This window comes from Halictus rubicundus, chromosome 7, assembly GCF_050948215.1.
Source record: "Halictus rubicundus isolate RS-2024b chromosome 7, iyHalRubi1_principal, whole genome shotgun sequence".
NCBI lineage: Eukaryota > Metazoa > Arthropoda > Insecta > Hymenoptera > Halictidae > Halictus > Halictus rubicundus.
This window is the reverse complement of record NC_135155.1, coordinates 2747749-2763991: the sequence shown is the minus strand read 5'-3', so window position 1 is coordinate 2763991 and position 16243 is coordinate 2747749. Positions and strand designations below refer to the sequence as shown.

Below are 16243 nucleotides of genomic sequence, written 5' to 3'. Positions count from 1 at the left end.
GGTGATTAACGATAGCCATACATATGTGTTTAAAACTGATTTATTACACACATATCATATAGATATACATACAAAAATCACATTACAGGGTGTACCAACTAAAGTATTACTGCTTCCTCAGAATCTAATGAAGATATCGACTTCATTTTTTTAAATTAATTGGTTAAGGGGGCTAATAGTTCAATATGTATACAAATTTTGGGAGGAAAAGGGAGGCCGTCAACATTTAAAAAAAATTGGAAGTAGTATTGATTTTTTGTTATCGTGATACCTCTCATTAAATTGAATAGCATTTACTTGAACTATTCTCTTTGATTGTGCATAGTTACAGAATTATAGCGAAAAATTTGTTCTGACTTGAAATTCTAAAGAAATGAAAAGAAAAACGAAAAATATCATAATAGCATTACACACGATTTAGAATTACACTAAATACTTTATAAATTTTGTACAAATACTCTGTCGAACATTTGATAACAATAAAGAGGTAACCAATACATAAGCAGTTCTTAGAACAAACTTAACTAGCCCGTAAATATATTCGCAGAATCAATTTCAATTGTTTGCTATAACTCTGTAACTATGCACAATAAAAAGAATGGTTCAAGTAAATGCTATTCAGTTTAACGAGAGGTATCATAATAATAAAAAGTCAATACTATTTCCCATTTTTAAAAAATGTTGGGGGCCCCCTTTTCCCCCAAAAAATTGTATACATACTAAAATATTAGACCCCCCCCCCTCTCTTAACCATGTAATCAAAAAAATAAAGTCGTTATCTTTATTAGATTCTCAGAAAACAGCTTGTAACATTTTAGTCGGTTCACCCTGTATAGATGTACCCTGATATATATGATATACATGTGTAGTTAACTTTAAAGCATAATTTAACAAACAAACAAGGATCTACTAATATATCATAGATCACGGAAAACATAGGTCCTCTTAAGAAATAAGTTTCAGGATTGTATTACGGTTATAATGTGTTCATTTACCACATTTTCCACTTGTATAAAAAAGAATACACAACAATCACGTTAATTCACATGAAATAAATTTCGTACCCTAAAATGTACAGCTTTGTATCTATTCAAGATATGTTTGTATTGTAACTATATCTGTACAATACATGTTTGTTCAGCTTTGTATTCGTACAATAAACCCGTGTACTAATGTAATAGTGTTTCTTGACCAAAACACTTGATAACATTTCCATTCTAAACTGGAACATTTCATATGCAACAACTCGGTACGCATGTATAAGAACTTGTGGGTACCGTAGCCCCTCGATAATTGCCCCGAAGTCGGGTCCGCTGGAGAGCAAGTAACGATGCGCAGCAGAGAGTTGTAAACCTATGCGATTATTTCTGCAATAAGAAAATATCAAAGATGCGCTCGAAGAGACTGTTTTCGAAAAGGGTAACGAAACGTTGACATAATCAATTTGACTACTCCTGGGCGTACGATTCGCCTGGCACAGATAATCACGGTTGTTTAGGCTGAACGCACGTGCAAGGATAGCTCGTGGATCAATATCGATGCAGTGAATAAGGTCAGATACCGAGGGACTACAGTAGAGAATGTATATAATTGATTAAAGATGCTACGCTGGTGTTTCTACCTTGGTGATTCAGGGCAAACTGGAAGCAGCAATAACTGTAGAATCGCAGGGCAGATAGCTAGCCCTAAGAGAACTGGCCAACCGTCATTTGTTCCAAGGATTTGCTCGATGCCCAGCACCTGGGAGACCAGGAGACCCACCGTAACAGCGAGCTGGTTCACCGTGCCTAGGCCGCCTCTCAGGTTCAGTGGTGCTATCTCCGATATGTACATGGGAACCAATGAGGTGTTTAAGCCACAATTGACACCGATGATGAACCGTCCAAAGAACAAGATTTCGTATGAGTGAGCAATCTTTGTACAACCCATCAGGCACGCCCCCACGATGCCCAGCACGTTGTTTAGCAGTAAGCCCCCCTTTCTGTGAGCGAACGTCAAACAAACAAAAAAACATGAACGATGTAAATGGTTGATTCATAGACAATTGTTACCTGCCAGTTTCACACACGCACGGTTTTCATGACGCAGGATTGTGTAATATTGTGTACAACAAGTCTGGCATATGCAACAGGGTTAGCGGATTACCGGCAAACGATTCTAGATTCTATTCAGAGTGTCGTACAAACCTGCCAAATCTGTTGGCAATTATTCCACCGCTAAAACCACCTAGCATACCACCGATCGCAAATATGCTTACGGCCACCGAGTACAATTTCTTCACGAAGTCGTCGGAAATATCCTCCCCATACCGATCCTTGTACACGTCTTTCATGAAATTTTCTATGTTCTGAAACAGGTTCGAGGGTGTCTCTTCGATTAAACATGATCAGTCATGGTCGCTTGTGAAATGTTTGTGTAGGGGAAAGTTGCCAAATGACCACTAGACACTCAAATTTTGTTGTATTTATGCAATGTCTAACGATCAATTGTATCTGAATCGTTACAGAGAATTCTCGATATATGTCAGCAACACGTGTCTTGGTGTCGTTTATCCTCCAGGAGTAAAGAGGATTCTTTGATCCACGCCGAACGTAGAAAACGACAGCGAAGCTCGAGAGGCCTCGGTCGCCGAGGAGTGCAAACATAATACCGAAATAACAAAACTTCTTTATTTTTTATTATTTTTTTACGGGACTTTCACCAACATATTCATGGGATATTTCTAATGAAAATGATACCAAACACGATACTATTCAGATCATATTTACACTAATTTTCCGTTAATATAATTGTAATGGGAAGTAACTTTCATCGTTCATTACACAAGTAAATATCATCGGAATTATATCATATTTGGTATCATTTTAATCAGAAAAATGCCACAAATATAGTGGTGAAAGTCTCATAAAAAATAATGAAAAATAAAGAAGTTTTGTTATTGGATTAGTAGTGGTCTCCTGGTCTCACACCGACACACCCGACCCGTATTATGTTACATTCCTCGGCGACCGAGGTCTTTCGAGCTTCTTGGCCCCTCACGGTAGTGGGGATAATTCCACGACATTTATCACCCAGGCGACGACGACATACATCGCGAATTCACTGTATTGTATGCAATGTCTAACGATCAATTCTATCTGATACATTATACAGTTTGTTGTGTCTACGTACATATAACGCAACCGTTGTTTTACAGTAGTATGCTGTTTTGTATTCTCTAAATTGAATTTAAAAAATCGAACGTCATTGATGTAGATTTTGCGAAGCACATTTTCTTGTTATTTCTTATTTATGTTTTCTTCGTTCGGTACGTTAATATTCATTTCGAACTCTAATGTTCATTTTCAGTGTTTTATTATCCCCAATCAAGTTTTATTATTTCAGGGGTACGATTTTGGAGAAGAATACGACTCATGATACCGCTAGCTAAAATCGTAATTTCTGAATACTTTTATATTGCAAGAGAATATGTAAATATTGCGTCATTGTAAATAGATTATTTTCTTGGAATATTAGAGCAAGATGCCACTCTATCGTTTTACTTATTATACTTTTTTAAAGAAACATATCATTTCCTGACTACTTCAAATTTTTTAAGTGCTATGATATTGGCAACTTTTCCCCAAATAAAGAGTTTGATATTCGAAACTTTCCTTTTTCCGTATTCAGAGCCAAAAATAACTATCAACGTTCATCTCTAATTACTACACTCTTATAAAAATTAACTAAACAGTTTATCATATTATAATATAGTTACAAGCAAGTATTTCTCCGTAATTATCAATTAATTGCTATCCCATTTAATTCGTAAGATATGGATTAGTGTACAGGAAAGTGGCCAAATATGGAATAGTGTTATTTTTAAGAAATAGAAAATTCTTACAAAAGATTGTTTAAAAACATTTGCTGCTGCAGAGTTTGATATTAGATACATAATTATGGAGAATGACTATTCTTTTATTCACTCTGGATTTTTATCCAGATCACTACGAAGAATAAAAACTATTTCTTGTTTATTTTCTATACGATAGAAATTTTAATATTAGTTCAATATTTCAATAGTTCAAAATTATTTATAATGTTAGAAATGTAAGGCTGCTCAGAACTTGAGCACATACGTATGGCTAATACCAACAAGAGTCTTTCATTTGTTGGAATTGATTTCTTATAAGGACATTCGAAAAACAAAGTGGTACTCCATGTTTGACTACATTCCTCTAACAATTATTTGTACGTATTTAACAAAAAGCTATTCAGTTTATTTCACTTACTGATATAGTTGTGCATACTGCATGTAAGTCTAAATTTCATTGAACAGTTTCAATTTTTCTCAATATTTTACTTTTCTACAACTTATTTACCTTTTTTTTTGAATACTCATTATCAGACTGCGGATTTTATGTATTTCAACTATTTAATTTAAAAGTGGTGCAAACAATTCTTTCCCTGTTTGGTTTAACACCACATTTCAAGAAATTAACCCTTGATTAAATAATGTAATTTTAATATAATATTATCGTGACTTATGTGAAACAAACGTAACACTCTCCGTTGTTATTGTGTTGTGCATAACTTTTACTGACATTCTCAACATCTATTTTATAATTCCTCAACTCCTCAATTTATTATTCCTCAATAATATTTTAACTTGCACCATTTCTGCATTAAACGACTCTTTTATAGTATATGTAAGTACGCTCTGTTTATATTTTTGTATAGAATAATATTTAACAACGTGTCTTGTGATTTTTATTGTGTTTCGAACTGATCAGGACATTTAGTACAGAGAACTAATTTCGATTTGGTTCTAGTTTCAAAAAAGAGATGGATCGGTAATTATTCGTACAACCGAAAAGGGGCGTAGTCAAATAAGTCGAAAATACAGAATAAAATTATTTCATACGAAGCTTTGTTTTCGAGAAAATCGAGTTTAAAAATTCAGCGAATACGCGTGCTATTGAATAGGAATTGTCTCGTTAGGTTCGCGTGGTCATGACCTACCGAATCTACTTCTTACAAATGCTAACAAGGGAGTATGTGCGAGATACATATTCAAGTTGTTAAGCCGATCTTGATGAAACTTATGTGAGACATAGCTCTTCGAAAAATATTTTACGTATTTTACACGAAGGGGTGAAGAGAGCCCTCGAAACCATATTTTTTGAGATATCTCAGAAACCAGAGGTCGAACAAGATTGAATTTTTTTTTAGTTGTGTGTTTTTGAATGGGAAATTCAGTCGTGTAAGCAAATTTTAACAAAAGTTATTTGTTTAAACAATATATTAAACATTTTGCTGCCTAATATTTTGCAAATAGAACCAAATCGAAATTAGTTCTACAAACTTTTTCGGTTGTACTAATCATCCATTTCTTTTTTTTTATAGAACCACTCTCTTTTCGCAGTATACTAATCACAGCTAATCTATCTCGTCCGCTCTGCCACAGACAAAAATTCTGTTGAAAAATTGTTGGCAGAACAGACGTTACCTTAATCTTCGCTAATGTGCGCATTGAACAATCTGTTGTTTAGAAAACGTACCACTTCCGGCGCGTTAATGACTCCGGTATTGTATCCAAACTGCAACATTCCTAAAACCGCTGCCAGTATTGCATACGACAGGAAAAGTGTCAGTCCCTGAAAATACCATCAACATTGTTTAACACATAGACTTGCAAAAGATGGATTTGCAAAAGGATACCAATTCACGTGAAAACATAGTAAAACAATCGCAGCGTCAAATAAAATAATTCGAGTGGTAAAAATCATAAAGATGAAAGGATAAATAAAAGAACGCCAGAGAATGTTAGACTGGTTTATTACAAAATATTCGTCAATATAAAAATCATACGCTACGCTATGAAGTAAAGAATGGTAATTATGAAATGAATCGGGACAGCATAACGAAACAAATACAGTTACGATGTAGGATGATGATGATGATGATCGTACAAACAAGCAGCCATCAAAAGCGGTATCGTACGTTCTCGGTATAAAATAAAAATGACACACCAATAAATAAGCATTCTCGATCGAGATACAAGGATCACCTGTTGCAAAAGTCTAAGTTTCCGCCGATGAGAGTGTTCTTCTAGTCGCTCCACATATTCTCGTAACTCTTCTATTTCTTCTTTCACCTGCTGTACTGTATCGAGTTCGTGCTGCGTTGGATTAGGAAATTATAGTTTACAAACAGGAAGACACTTTTTAACGAAACAACTAAACGATATAGCCAAACGTAAAGAAATTGGAATAAGCGTTTCTGAAATTGTTCGTCAAAACGGTCGATCAGCATTTTTCGTTCCGTCACGCGCAACAGTTGTTCCAAAAGTTTTGAGAATAATATAACAGCATTTACTTTTAGTTTCTTCTAAAATATAATAATACAAAGTAATCGTTTTGAACTTAACGCAAAGAAATCAACAAGATTCGAAACTAAATATCACTTTCTATGATTCATCGCGTACGTTTGAAGTAGTGTAAAACCTTTGGTCAGATGCAAGCGATCTAACAGATGCAAACAATAGTGGTTTAAATTGTCTTTTTATTTAGTGGAATAAATCTTTTTTCTTATTTAAAGATTTATACGTGTAGAAATTGTTTTGTTTCATATTTTATTCAAACTAAACAGGGGTACATCATAAACCGAAGGAGGCTTCTAATACGAAGTAGAAAACTGAATGGAAAAAATTAATTAAATGACTAAAGTTCCGAAAACCGGTCAAACCGGACTGTGCTCAAATTTTGCACATAGTCTCATTTTGCATTAAAAGGGTGCTTCCCAAAAGGATTTTTGGCGATTCGAAAAAAAATTTTTCATCATATTAGTATCATTTTCTACCTTACCGACATAACATTTTCTATCTTCTCGGTACAACGCTTGGGTTAGGTGCCGTTACTGAAGCTATTATTGCTTTACGTGGGTTGGGTCAAGTCTAGGTTAGATCTGGATTAGTTTTGGATGTGATTATGTTTAATTTTTATTGTTTTATAGGGGTGGTTGAGTATGGCGGTAGACATCGCTTGGAAATGTGTCCACACAATAAAAGGGACGCAATTACATTAATTGGTTTGATACAAAAACGTGTTGAGACAAGTTCCGGTAAGGTACAAAATGTTATATTGGTATGGTAGAAAGTGTCAATAAAATGATAAAAAAACTATTTTCGAGTCGCCAAAAATCCTTTTGGGAAACATGTTTTTAATGCAGAATGAGGCTATGTGCAAAATATGAGCTCAATACGATTTGACCGATTTTCGGAACTTTATGGTCAACATAAAATATCTTGATGCGTGGAAAGTATTCAAAATGAAACAATTTGGTGCTCGTAAAACCGAAGTATATTTCGGTTATTGGGGGTTTTTATCAAATGTTATTTTAAAAATATCGGGATCAACAGCTGTAGACATACAAGCTTTAGCAAATACCTGTGAAAAAAGAAGAATTTTATATTATTGGGTCACTCGAATTTTGATTTTAAACAAAGGTACATCAACTTAATCCTATAGCCACGCTGCTTCCAATATGGTGAGGTAAGACAACTTTTAGTACGAGCGGGTACTATTTTCTTTTTTTTTTTGGCGACATCAAGGAAGAATTGGAAAAATTTTGGTCTTAGAATCTTGAAGGTACACAAATTTTTTTTAAACGAAGTAAAGTAATAATACACTACGTATATTTTTTCATTCGAAGACGAGGTAAGAAAGATTGAAAGAGAAGTATCGTGCAAATTGGACACTTATGGTAACTTCCACATTTCTTGGTTTTTAAAGAAGGGTAGGAAGAATACAAAACATTTCACTTAAAAATATAGTGAACTCAGGAATTACTATTCCGATTCGATTATTTAGACTTTTAATCAGTACTATTGCAAGTACAATATTCTCCTATAAATAAATTGAACTTCCAGAAAATAAAAAACATTTTTGCGAAACTTGAAGAATTTAATAACCAGATAAACACACTACATTATGAAACCAAACAAAGATTCAATACACTTTTCTAAGAGTATATACAGTGCAAAATGAAATATGTAGGTTTCTTATTAATCCTCGGCAAAAGCAAGACTTTAAAAGTCAGAATTTGCATGAACAAGGTCTTGTAATAACTACTCTTACATTTATGAATTTATGCGTAGAAATGCAACAAGAACAGCAACTTTTAACAAGTTGCCCTTCTCATTTGTAGTCCGATAAAATCCTTAGCAGAAAAGCTAACTTTCAACTTCATTCCTGTTACCAAAAAGGATGGCCAGAAGTTAGAAAATTAGCACAAAGGTCCGCACGATCTTGTAACGAATAAGCTCAGAAGGAAGCTTTTTGCTCTGTGGTTCTCAAAACCATTGGAACGACCTGTCTGAACGGTATGTACGAATCTACTCGTATGGGAATAGGATGCCGGAATATTAGGTCTGTGCGAGAATTCGAAAATGTCGGCTTGGATTGGGCCGCGACATTTTTTCGAAATCAGGCCGGGCCGAGAGTTTTTCTCGGAATCGGGACAGATTCTCAAAAAATTTTGAAATTCTAGAATATGTCGGGATTACCGAAAATTGTTGGATACTCACATACGTTGGTATTTTCGAAAATTTCGAGATTTTTAATTATGTCGGAATTCCTAACAAATTTGTAAGATTGTTATTTCTCGATATAAGTCAACACGACGATAAATGAATTTCTGCCATCCAAACAATAAATAAAAAGTACAATTAATAAAAAAGATAGTAAATGATAGTAAAAAACAATAAATACAAAAGATAGTCTTTTTGATCACGTTATAAACAGACCTATTATACATTTACTGTCTGTATATGCGTATATATAAGTAGGGTGTTAATTTTAACTCGAATTATTTCCGCTATTATTGAAAGTAAGAAAAAATGACTAAATAAGATGTAAATGGTTTTAAGGAGTGAATCTGATGAAAAAATCCTGTGAAGGTCATTTTAACAGTTTTTTCAAGGTCGTTGCATTTTTTGTATATCAAGATGTACTTTGTATAACGCGACGTGGTAGTTGGCGTCAAGATGAGTTCAACGACCTTGCAGTGATCTTGAAGGCAAAAAAATCAGTTGACATGAGGAATAAGCTGATCATTGTGCTAATTGAAATCTACAAAGTTTGTTAATGGCAGTAGTAGCATTGGCTTATTGTTTTCCCTTCAGGATCTTACTCAGGATCTTAAAATATAATATAGAATAAAATAAAATAAAATCATATAAACAAAACTAACCTAAAATAAAGTAAATAATTTGTAGATATAATAACAGCTCTGATATAAATATTCTTTCAGTAATAAATCAAGTCCTTTGTCTCTCCCTATAATCCCTTACTAAGCTTCGCCTTTTCTTGGTTTCTTTTCTAGGAATTTATTTTTAAATAGGGCACAATTGTCTTACTTGTATTAGGTCCAACAAGATCAACGTTCATTTTAAAGAAGTAAGCAGAAAAATATGTAGACGAAACTTCATACGTTAGGGATTGGAAGGATCTAGCCACGACAGCCATCAAATTGTCGGAAGGCATCACCTCGCGAGGATGAAAGCGAACTTTATCGCGGTAATCGAGTCTTTGAGATGTTTAGAAACCCAGAAGATCCTCAGGTATCCCGAAATTTTCTGAGAATCTGAGCCGTCTCGAACTCAACACCTTCCCGACCCGTCCCTAGCATCGGTTAAGCCAGACATCTTCGGGTCCTCGCGCGTCTTTGCAGAGGATCGTTGGGCGAGCAAGGCAGCCGGAGAGTTTGGCCGTAGATCGACAATACCTTGATCGCGACCATGTCCCGTTTGACCTCGCTGACCTCGCTCTGACAAGACTCTACGCTCTTGGTGAGCTCCTGCAGCTGTGTGCGGATCTCGCATAGGGCGACGGTCGTCTCCAGCTGGCGGTCACCCCGCTGCAGCTCATCCAGCTTGGCACTCAAGTTCATACTCATAACGCTGACCTGTTTCTGCAGACTGCCCACACACATATACCCTAACGTAAATCACGCTGGCTCGCCCCGGGTAAGCAAGATTCGACATTGTCGAGCACATTGACAGACACTAGACACGATCAAGGCTAGAACTATAATGCCTATATGGAGAATATCCCTAAAGAGAAGTCCAACTAAATTTCGCGCGCGAAACTGCCGAGCGTTCACGGTTAGCCTCACGGTTTATACTGCACGCACACACAGCACGCGTGAGACAAACACACGTACACATAGTACTGTGTGTACAATCTCTGTCGCTGTATTTTGCTATCTTACTTCTATTTTTTTCTTTTTTCTCTCTAGTTTTCTTTCCTATTTATCTGGCGCTCGTTTATATTCTCCGTTTGTCACGTGCGAGGATATAAAGCTCTAGCCGGTAGAACGAAAAAAATCTCTGCTACACTATACAATAGAACTGAACGGGTGCAGCGTGTTGTCACACACCTTTTCTCGCCAATGATGCTTTGAAAAATTGTTAGCGAGCCAGCGGTAGCTCGGCAGCTAAGGAAGCGTCGGGTATTACACGATTATAGCATGTTATCAGAGAGAAAGATATATATATATACATATAAATATATGTATGTATATGCATATGCATATACATATATCGGACACAAATATACGTACTATATATATATATATATATCTATATATATCATGATCCGTCTATGTAATAATGAATATATGTATATAGAGAGTAATAATATCGAATCGAAAGAATATAGCACAATGTACAAACGCCACTAAAAGCAGGTCTAAAACTGTGTGTGGGTGAGTGTTAGGGTGAAAAACTACGGTGGTATATATATATACGTACATAAATATATACATATATATATTTATATACACACATTAAACATAGTTGTCAGAGCTGTGCACATTAGATGGGAAGTTTGTGAAGGTGAGAGATGATAACTAATCCCCGCATTTATAACGGGTGTAGGTCCCGGTTCCAGAGAATGATCGCGATTCTAGGATCGACGCGAAAAATATAGCAAATACGGTCACCCCAAGTTCTCGATTTTTCGTTCGAATCGCGATATATACGTAGTATATATTGCGATTCCATTCCCCGTAAATCGGTCGCGATAGCTTCGGCACACGCGAAGCCTAATCTACAAAACACAATGCGGGAATGTGCAAGTGGGTTGAGAGACAAATGTTCCAATGCTCGTATAGATCGTAAACGTTGCATGTAGACAATAAATAAGTAATGAGAACGATCATAAATCTCTTGATCGAGGGAGATTTAGCAAACTTATCGATCGATGTGCACAGCCAAGCAAAAAGGGTGATTTTAATCAACGGTCGAAACGAAAGAACAGAGAGAACCAAAAACCAAACTAAAGAGACAGAACGAAAAAATGAGGAAAAGAGAGAAATAGAAAGAGTGGAGAGAGGAGGAGAGACAGAGACGAGAACAGGGAGAATCACGCAAGGCATGAGTGACGGTGTGAATAGTGAAAAATGAATGGACACATGAACCGTGAGAGAAAAGAGAAAGAGATAGAATGATCCGAATGGAATGCTATCTCTGGCATAAAATATTCGATCGAAATCTTGAATTTGATTGTTGAACGAATTATTCGAGCATATATTAAATACGAAAAATAATACTGTATGTCAGAGAAATAAACACGCTTTCGCTTTTCTATCAGATATAAAATAATAAATTGCCTTCCTTTATGTGGAACCTACAAAGAAATTGAAATAGCATAGTAAAGAACCACACTTGGTTTAAAACATTAAATAAATATTAATAATAGCATGGCGAAGCAATAGAACACGTTTTAGTATTTCTGATGATACAAATATTCTTGGGGTTGTTGAACCCTTCCTTTAAATTTGCTCATTTTGTAGATTATCATTGAACTTGCCTTTGATGGAAATACTTTCCAGATTGAAACTATGAATAATTGGAGACACTTGACCAATGATGGACCAATGATGGATTTGTCCGATCGAATAATTTTTGCCAGGGGTAGCATTCGAATAATCCTGGGAGGAAGAGAAGAAAGAGAGAATGAGAGAGAGAGAGAGAGGGGGGGGATAGTGAACGAAAGGTGTAGTACATGAAATGAAAAGGGTCGAAAGAAAGTCAATGAGAAAAGAAGTGTGAATAGATAGACAGAGAGATAGAGATAGAGAGAAAGAAAGAGCAGTGATGATGTTGCCATGTACCTGGGTGGTAGGGAGACCATGGCTGTGTTCCGAAACTACAGTAGCCTCTATGCCTCCCCACTCACTCCTCTTGATTCAGTATTTCGTCTTATTCTCACAGATCTATTTGTTCTTTGCTTTGTTCACGACATATGTACGTACGTTGGATTATCCACCAAATCCAATCAATTGACTCTGAACGATTGCACAGCTTGTTGTCAAGTGGGTCCACAACCAAAGGTGGAGGGGTAACGTGTGGCGGGGGGTTTAAAGGCCGACGACGCCCGCCCCTGCCTCTTATCTCACTCACTCTGTAAAACTTTACCTAGTTTGGAAACACAGTCGTGGTTCAGTCAAAATCAATGTCACACAATGGTATAGTCGCTCGAATTAGTATCACGTGACGTCCGATTCTTCTAAAGGAAAGGCTCGTCACGTGCAGAGAGACGAATTTTTTGTAAAATAATTTTTTATCATCTTATAAAATTTTATCTTTTTATGCTTTCTCGTATTGTAAATTTCTTTTCTCGCTTAGATTCTCACGCATCGCTCATGCGACGCGCCGCCAGCTTACTCACCCCTGCCTAGTCGCCCGCGTCCACAAGCGAGCTTGCAATTTGAATGGGACCATCACTTTAGTTTTCTAGTTTTTGTCGTTTCTGGTTTTTTCATATTTCTCTTTGATTGATTTTGAAATATACATATATCTCAGCATATGTATATGTATATTGTATAATATATGCGACAAACGAACGGTTTGGCAAAATAATTGACAAAAATCAGCATGATCTCATGAAGTGAGTATAATAACAGACACGCACACAAATAAGTGACAACGGCGAGCACATTGAACAACGAGTGTATATCGATCGGTACCAATGCCCAAGGAAGTGTTTCTGCTATTTTGGCCGTACTGTACGTTATCGCGCGAGCTCGATCTCCGATAATACTCGATGATCTTTGTGCGGTCGCCGGTTGATTTCATTATTACGGTGCCTCTCTCTCTCTCTCTCTCTCTCTCTCTCTCTCTCTCTCTCTCTCTCTCTCGCGCGCTCGCTCGCTCGCTCGCACACACACGTGTAAGACAACGACTCGTGAATTGCATTTCAACTCCGGTGCGTGATTCACAAACTGGGGAGAGAACAAGGATCGTTTCGCGTTTTGCGGTAACCTTTTGTCCCGTCGTCGATATATTCTCTGTTATCGTTCAACGGCGCGGCGTTGCTCGCTTATTTGTGTACCCGACTTCGAAAGAACGTGACATGACATCGAATGGAATGAGCAATCAGTGGTAAGCCTGCGAGCGTCGCAGCCAAAAATAGAGATTCATGGAAAAATCTGTTAATGTTAGGTATGTAAAATGGCTACATATCAAAATGAACGTATTCTCGCCGGGTGTCTCGATAGTAACTGTTATGACCGAGGGGTGTGTTAGTATATGTACAAAGAATAGGACTAGAGCGAGTGATTTATAATATGTATAAATGATAAATGGCACGGCACAAAGCCTTGCAGTTGCATTCTCTGATACATAAAAATAGTCTATAATAAAAAATAATAAGCGGGGAACAAAAAAAAAAAACACGTCTGTCTTGTTGTTTTTTGTTTTTCGCTTTCCGGTCCTTTATCTTTCTTTTCTTTTTTCTTTTAGTATGTTCGTATTTGCGAACTGAACGAAACGAGGCACCGCCACTTAGGCCGGGAATTACCTGGATGCGGTTCCGAGAAAAACACTGACTGACTCAAAGACCGCTGTCATTCGAATGAGCAATGGTTTTGGTGGTAAACAAGGTTCGTTTAGATAGTTAATTCTGGTCTACGAGAGAGTTTTGTCGGTCGATAAAGCAAGTGCTATCGATTCGGGGTACTTCGGGGCGAATAATAGAGAGCGAGAGAAGTGTTCTCTTAATTGGTATGCAAGCCTTAAGAGCTTATACACGCTGTTCTACTGTACTGCTGGTGGCACTAAGCTAAGTTACTTCGATGAGACTTCAAAAGGTTTACGATAATTCCAAAGAACTTCAAACTCGAGTGAAAAGCTACGGTCGGCGCGTCTCAACAATAGACGAAAGAGAAATATGCTAAATGTAACTTTCTACGTTCAAAATCGCTTTAGAAACAGAGCATAGTACAGAGTTGCTATGTAGAAGAGCCTAAGAAAGAGATCACTACGGAATATTAATACAGGATCCTAAGAATAGGCGCTAATCTATTAAATGAAAATGTAAACGTTTCAATCAGCCGAGATCATAGTTCACGTTCGATGACCTTTCCAATTTCATTTGATACCATTAATTACGAATCGCCACGGTAAAAATAATGTCCACCACGTTACGGAGTATGGCAGTGTCTCGCTGCATCGCTATCGATCACATTTCCTATTTTCCATTTAGCTGTCGTTATTTAGCCGTATTTTTAATCAACCATACATTAATAAATCCTTAACACTAAACCTACTAGCATAGGTCAAATGACCAGTTTCATATTTCTGAATTGTTGAGATTGTAAAGACTAGTGTTTACTCGATATATGTCCAAAACACGGATCTAGCCAGGGACATATATCGGTCAGGAGATAGTATTCCACGCCGAACGTAGAAAAGGACAGCGAAGCTCTAGGCCTCGGATTATTATGGGCAGTGGGGATAGTTCTGGGACTTCTATCGGCTAAGCATTTGGGACATATATAGAGTCAACACTGTATTTCGTAGAAAATGGTTGAATCAATTTCTTTATCCAAGCATATATTATAATAAAAATGGTGAAAAATCTAGATAAATTCGATCTTGTCATTTTTATAAGGGACACACCAAACTTTTTTAGTGCTCGGTAGGTTTAGTGGGTTTAATAGCAGGTTTAATATTCATTTATGAGTCGAGACTATGATTTCACAAATTCCGCGGTTGTTGGTATAAAAATATCGTTTTTATTAACAAATTGTATTCAAAGTATTGTCTGAATTGATACAAAAAGATTAACGTATTTACATTTTCTGGTAAGTTACAATTTTTTTATAAGAATTCAGTCACCTCCAGAAGAAATTCACAAATTAATATCAATGTTTGAAAAACTTCGCGAATTAAAAGACACGTTAATTCATTTTTAATATACGTTAACAGTGAAAGCATGATCTCTAGCGGCTAGTTAGCGAGACTCTACGTTAGAATGAAAAATAAATCCGTTGATCGCCGAACGGGAGAGTAATAAAAAAAATGAATAAACCGACCCGAAAACGATCGGTGTTGTGTGGATCCAGTACATCCAACGATCCAGATAATTCTCAAAGACGTCGGTGGCGACGCCCATCGTGCGATACAACGTCCTCGGCAAAACTGAATCCGTGCGTATCGTGTGTTTCTTTGAAATCTTTCGAATTTTTGGTAGGTGAAATTCTCCCCTTTGTGGTGGTGTCGCTCAAGGTCCGGACTCGCGCGACGTATGGACAATCTACAGTTACTCATATTAATATTTGGACACTATACTATTTCTATAATTGTTGCTGTGTGTAAGAAGGATTGATCTAGACATAATATCGTTTATTTTACGAAAAGATATTCTTCTATGATTTGCAAATTTTAGTAGATAGGACTTAAACCTCAGATCGTGAATCTTATTCGTAATAATAAAGTTCGTGTCGCTTAGGACCATTCACCATTTGATTTATCAATTTTCTTTTTAACATGACGTAAGCGGCCAAGTGGCGACTTTACGTGCAAAAACAAGTTTACATGAAAAAATAATATTTTTTTCGAGAAAATCGAGCTGGAAAATTCATCGGGTACGCATGGTACTGGATAGGGATCGGCTGACGCGTCTGACTACAACCCACCGGTTCTACTTCCTGCAGATACCAGGGCACGCGTATCCGACGGATCTTCAAACTCGTTTTTCTCGAAAACGAGGCGTCAAACAAAAAAATGTTATTCCTCCTTATCGACTTGTTTCTGCACATAGAATCAACACTCGGCCGCCTGTACCATAATTTCAGGGACGGCCTGTATTTTCTAAGATAGTTTTTGTAAAAAACCAGTTGTTCCTAATATAATCTTTCTAAAAACTTGAAAATAAATTTTTACTAAATCTGTCACGTAAACCAACTTTTTGTTACG

The 16243-nt window shown here is 36.6% G+C and overlaps 1 protein-coding gene across 21 annotated transcripts in view; it reads right to left on the bottom strand.

Annotated features, from left to right (window-relative positions):
* Glut1 (Glucose transporter 1) overlaps window positions 1-16243 on the bottom strand; it is a 119414-nt gene that overhangs the window by 41796 nt on the left and 61375 nt on the right. For 17 of the 21 annotated variants that reach the window (XR_013082519.1, XR_013082520.1, XM_076790439.1 and 14 more), the window contains 5 exons: window positions 9766-9958; window positions 6050-6160; window positions 5541-5636; window positions 2187-2347; window positions 1622-1981 (listed from right to left, as the gene is read on the bottom strand). Coding sequence is in view for 19 of the 21 variants with exons in the window: in XM_076790439.1 (XP_076646554.1) it covers window positions 1622-1981; window positions 2187-2347; window positions 5541-5636; window positions 6050-6160; window positions 9766-9958 (921 nt within the window). In the remaining 2 variants the exon portion in view is untranslated. Of the gene's footprint in view, window positions 1-1621; window positions 1982-2186; window positions 2348-5540; window positions 5637-6049; window positions 6161-9765; window positions 9959-12156; window positions 12398-16243 lie in introns of those variants that run through there. The other 4 variants (XM_076790458.1, XM_076790457.1, XM_076790455.1 and 1 more) reach the window with 3 other exon arrangements.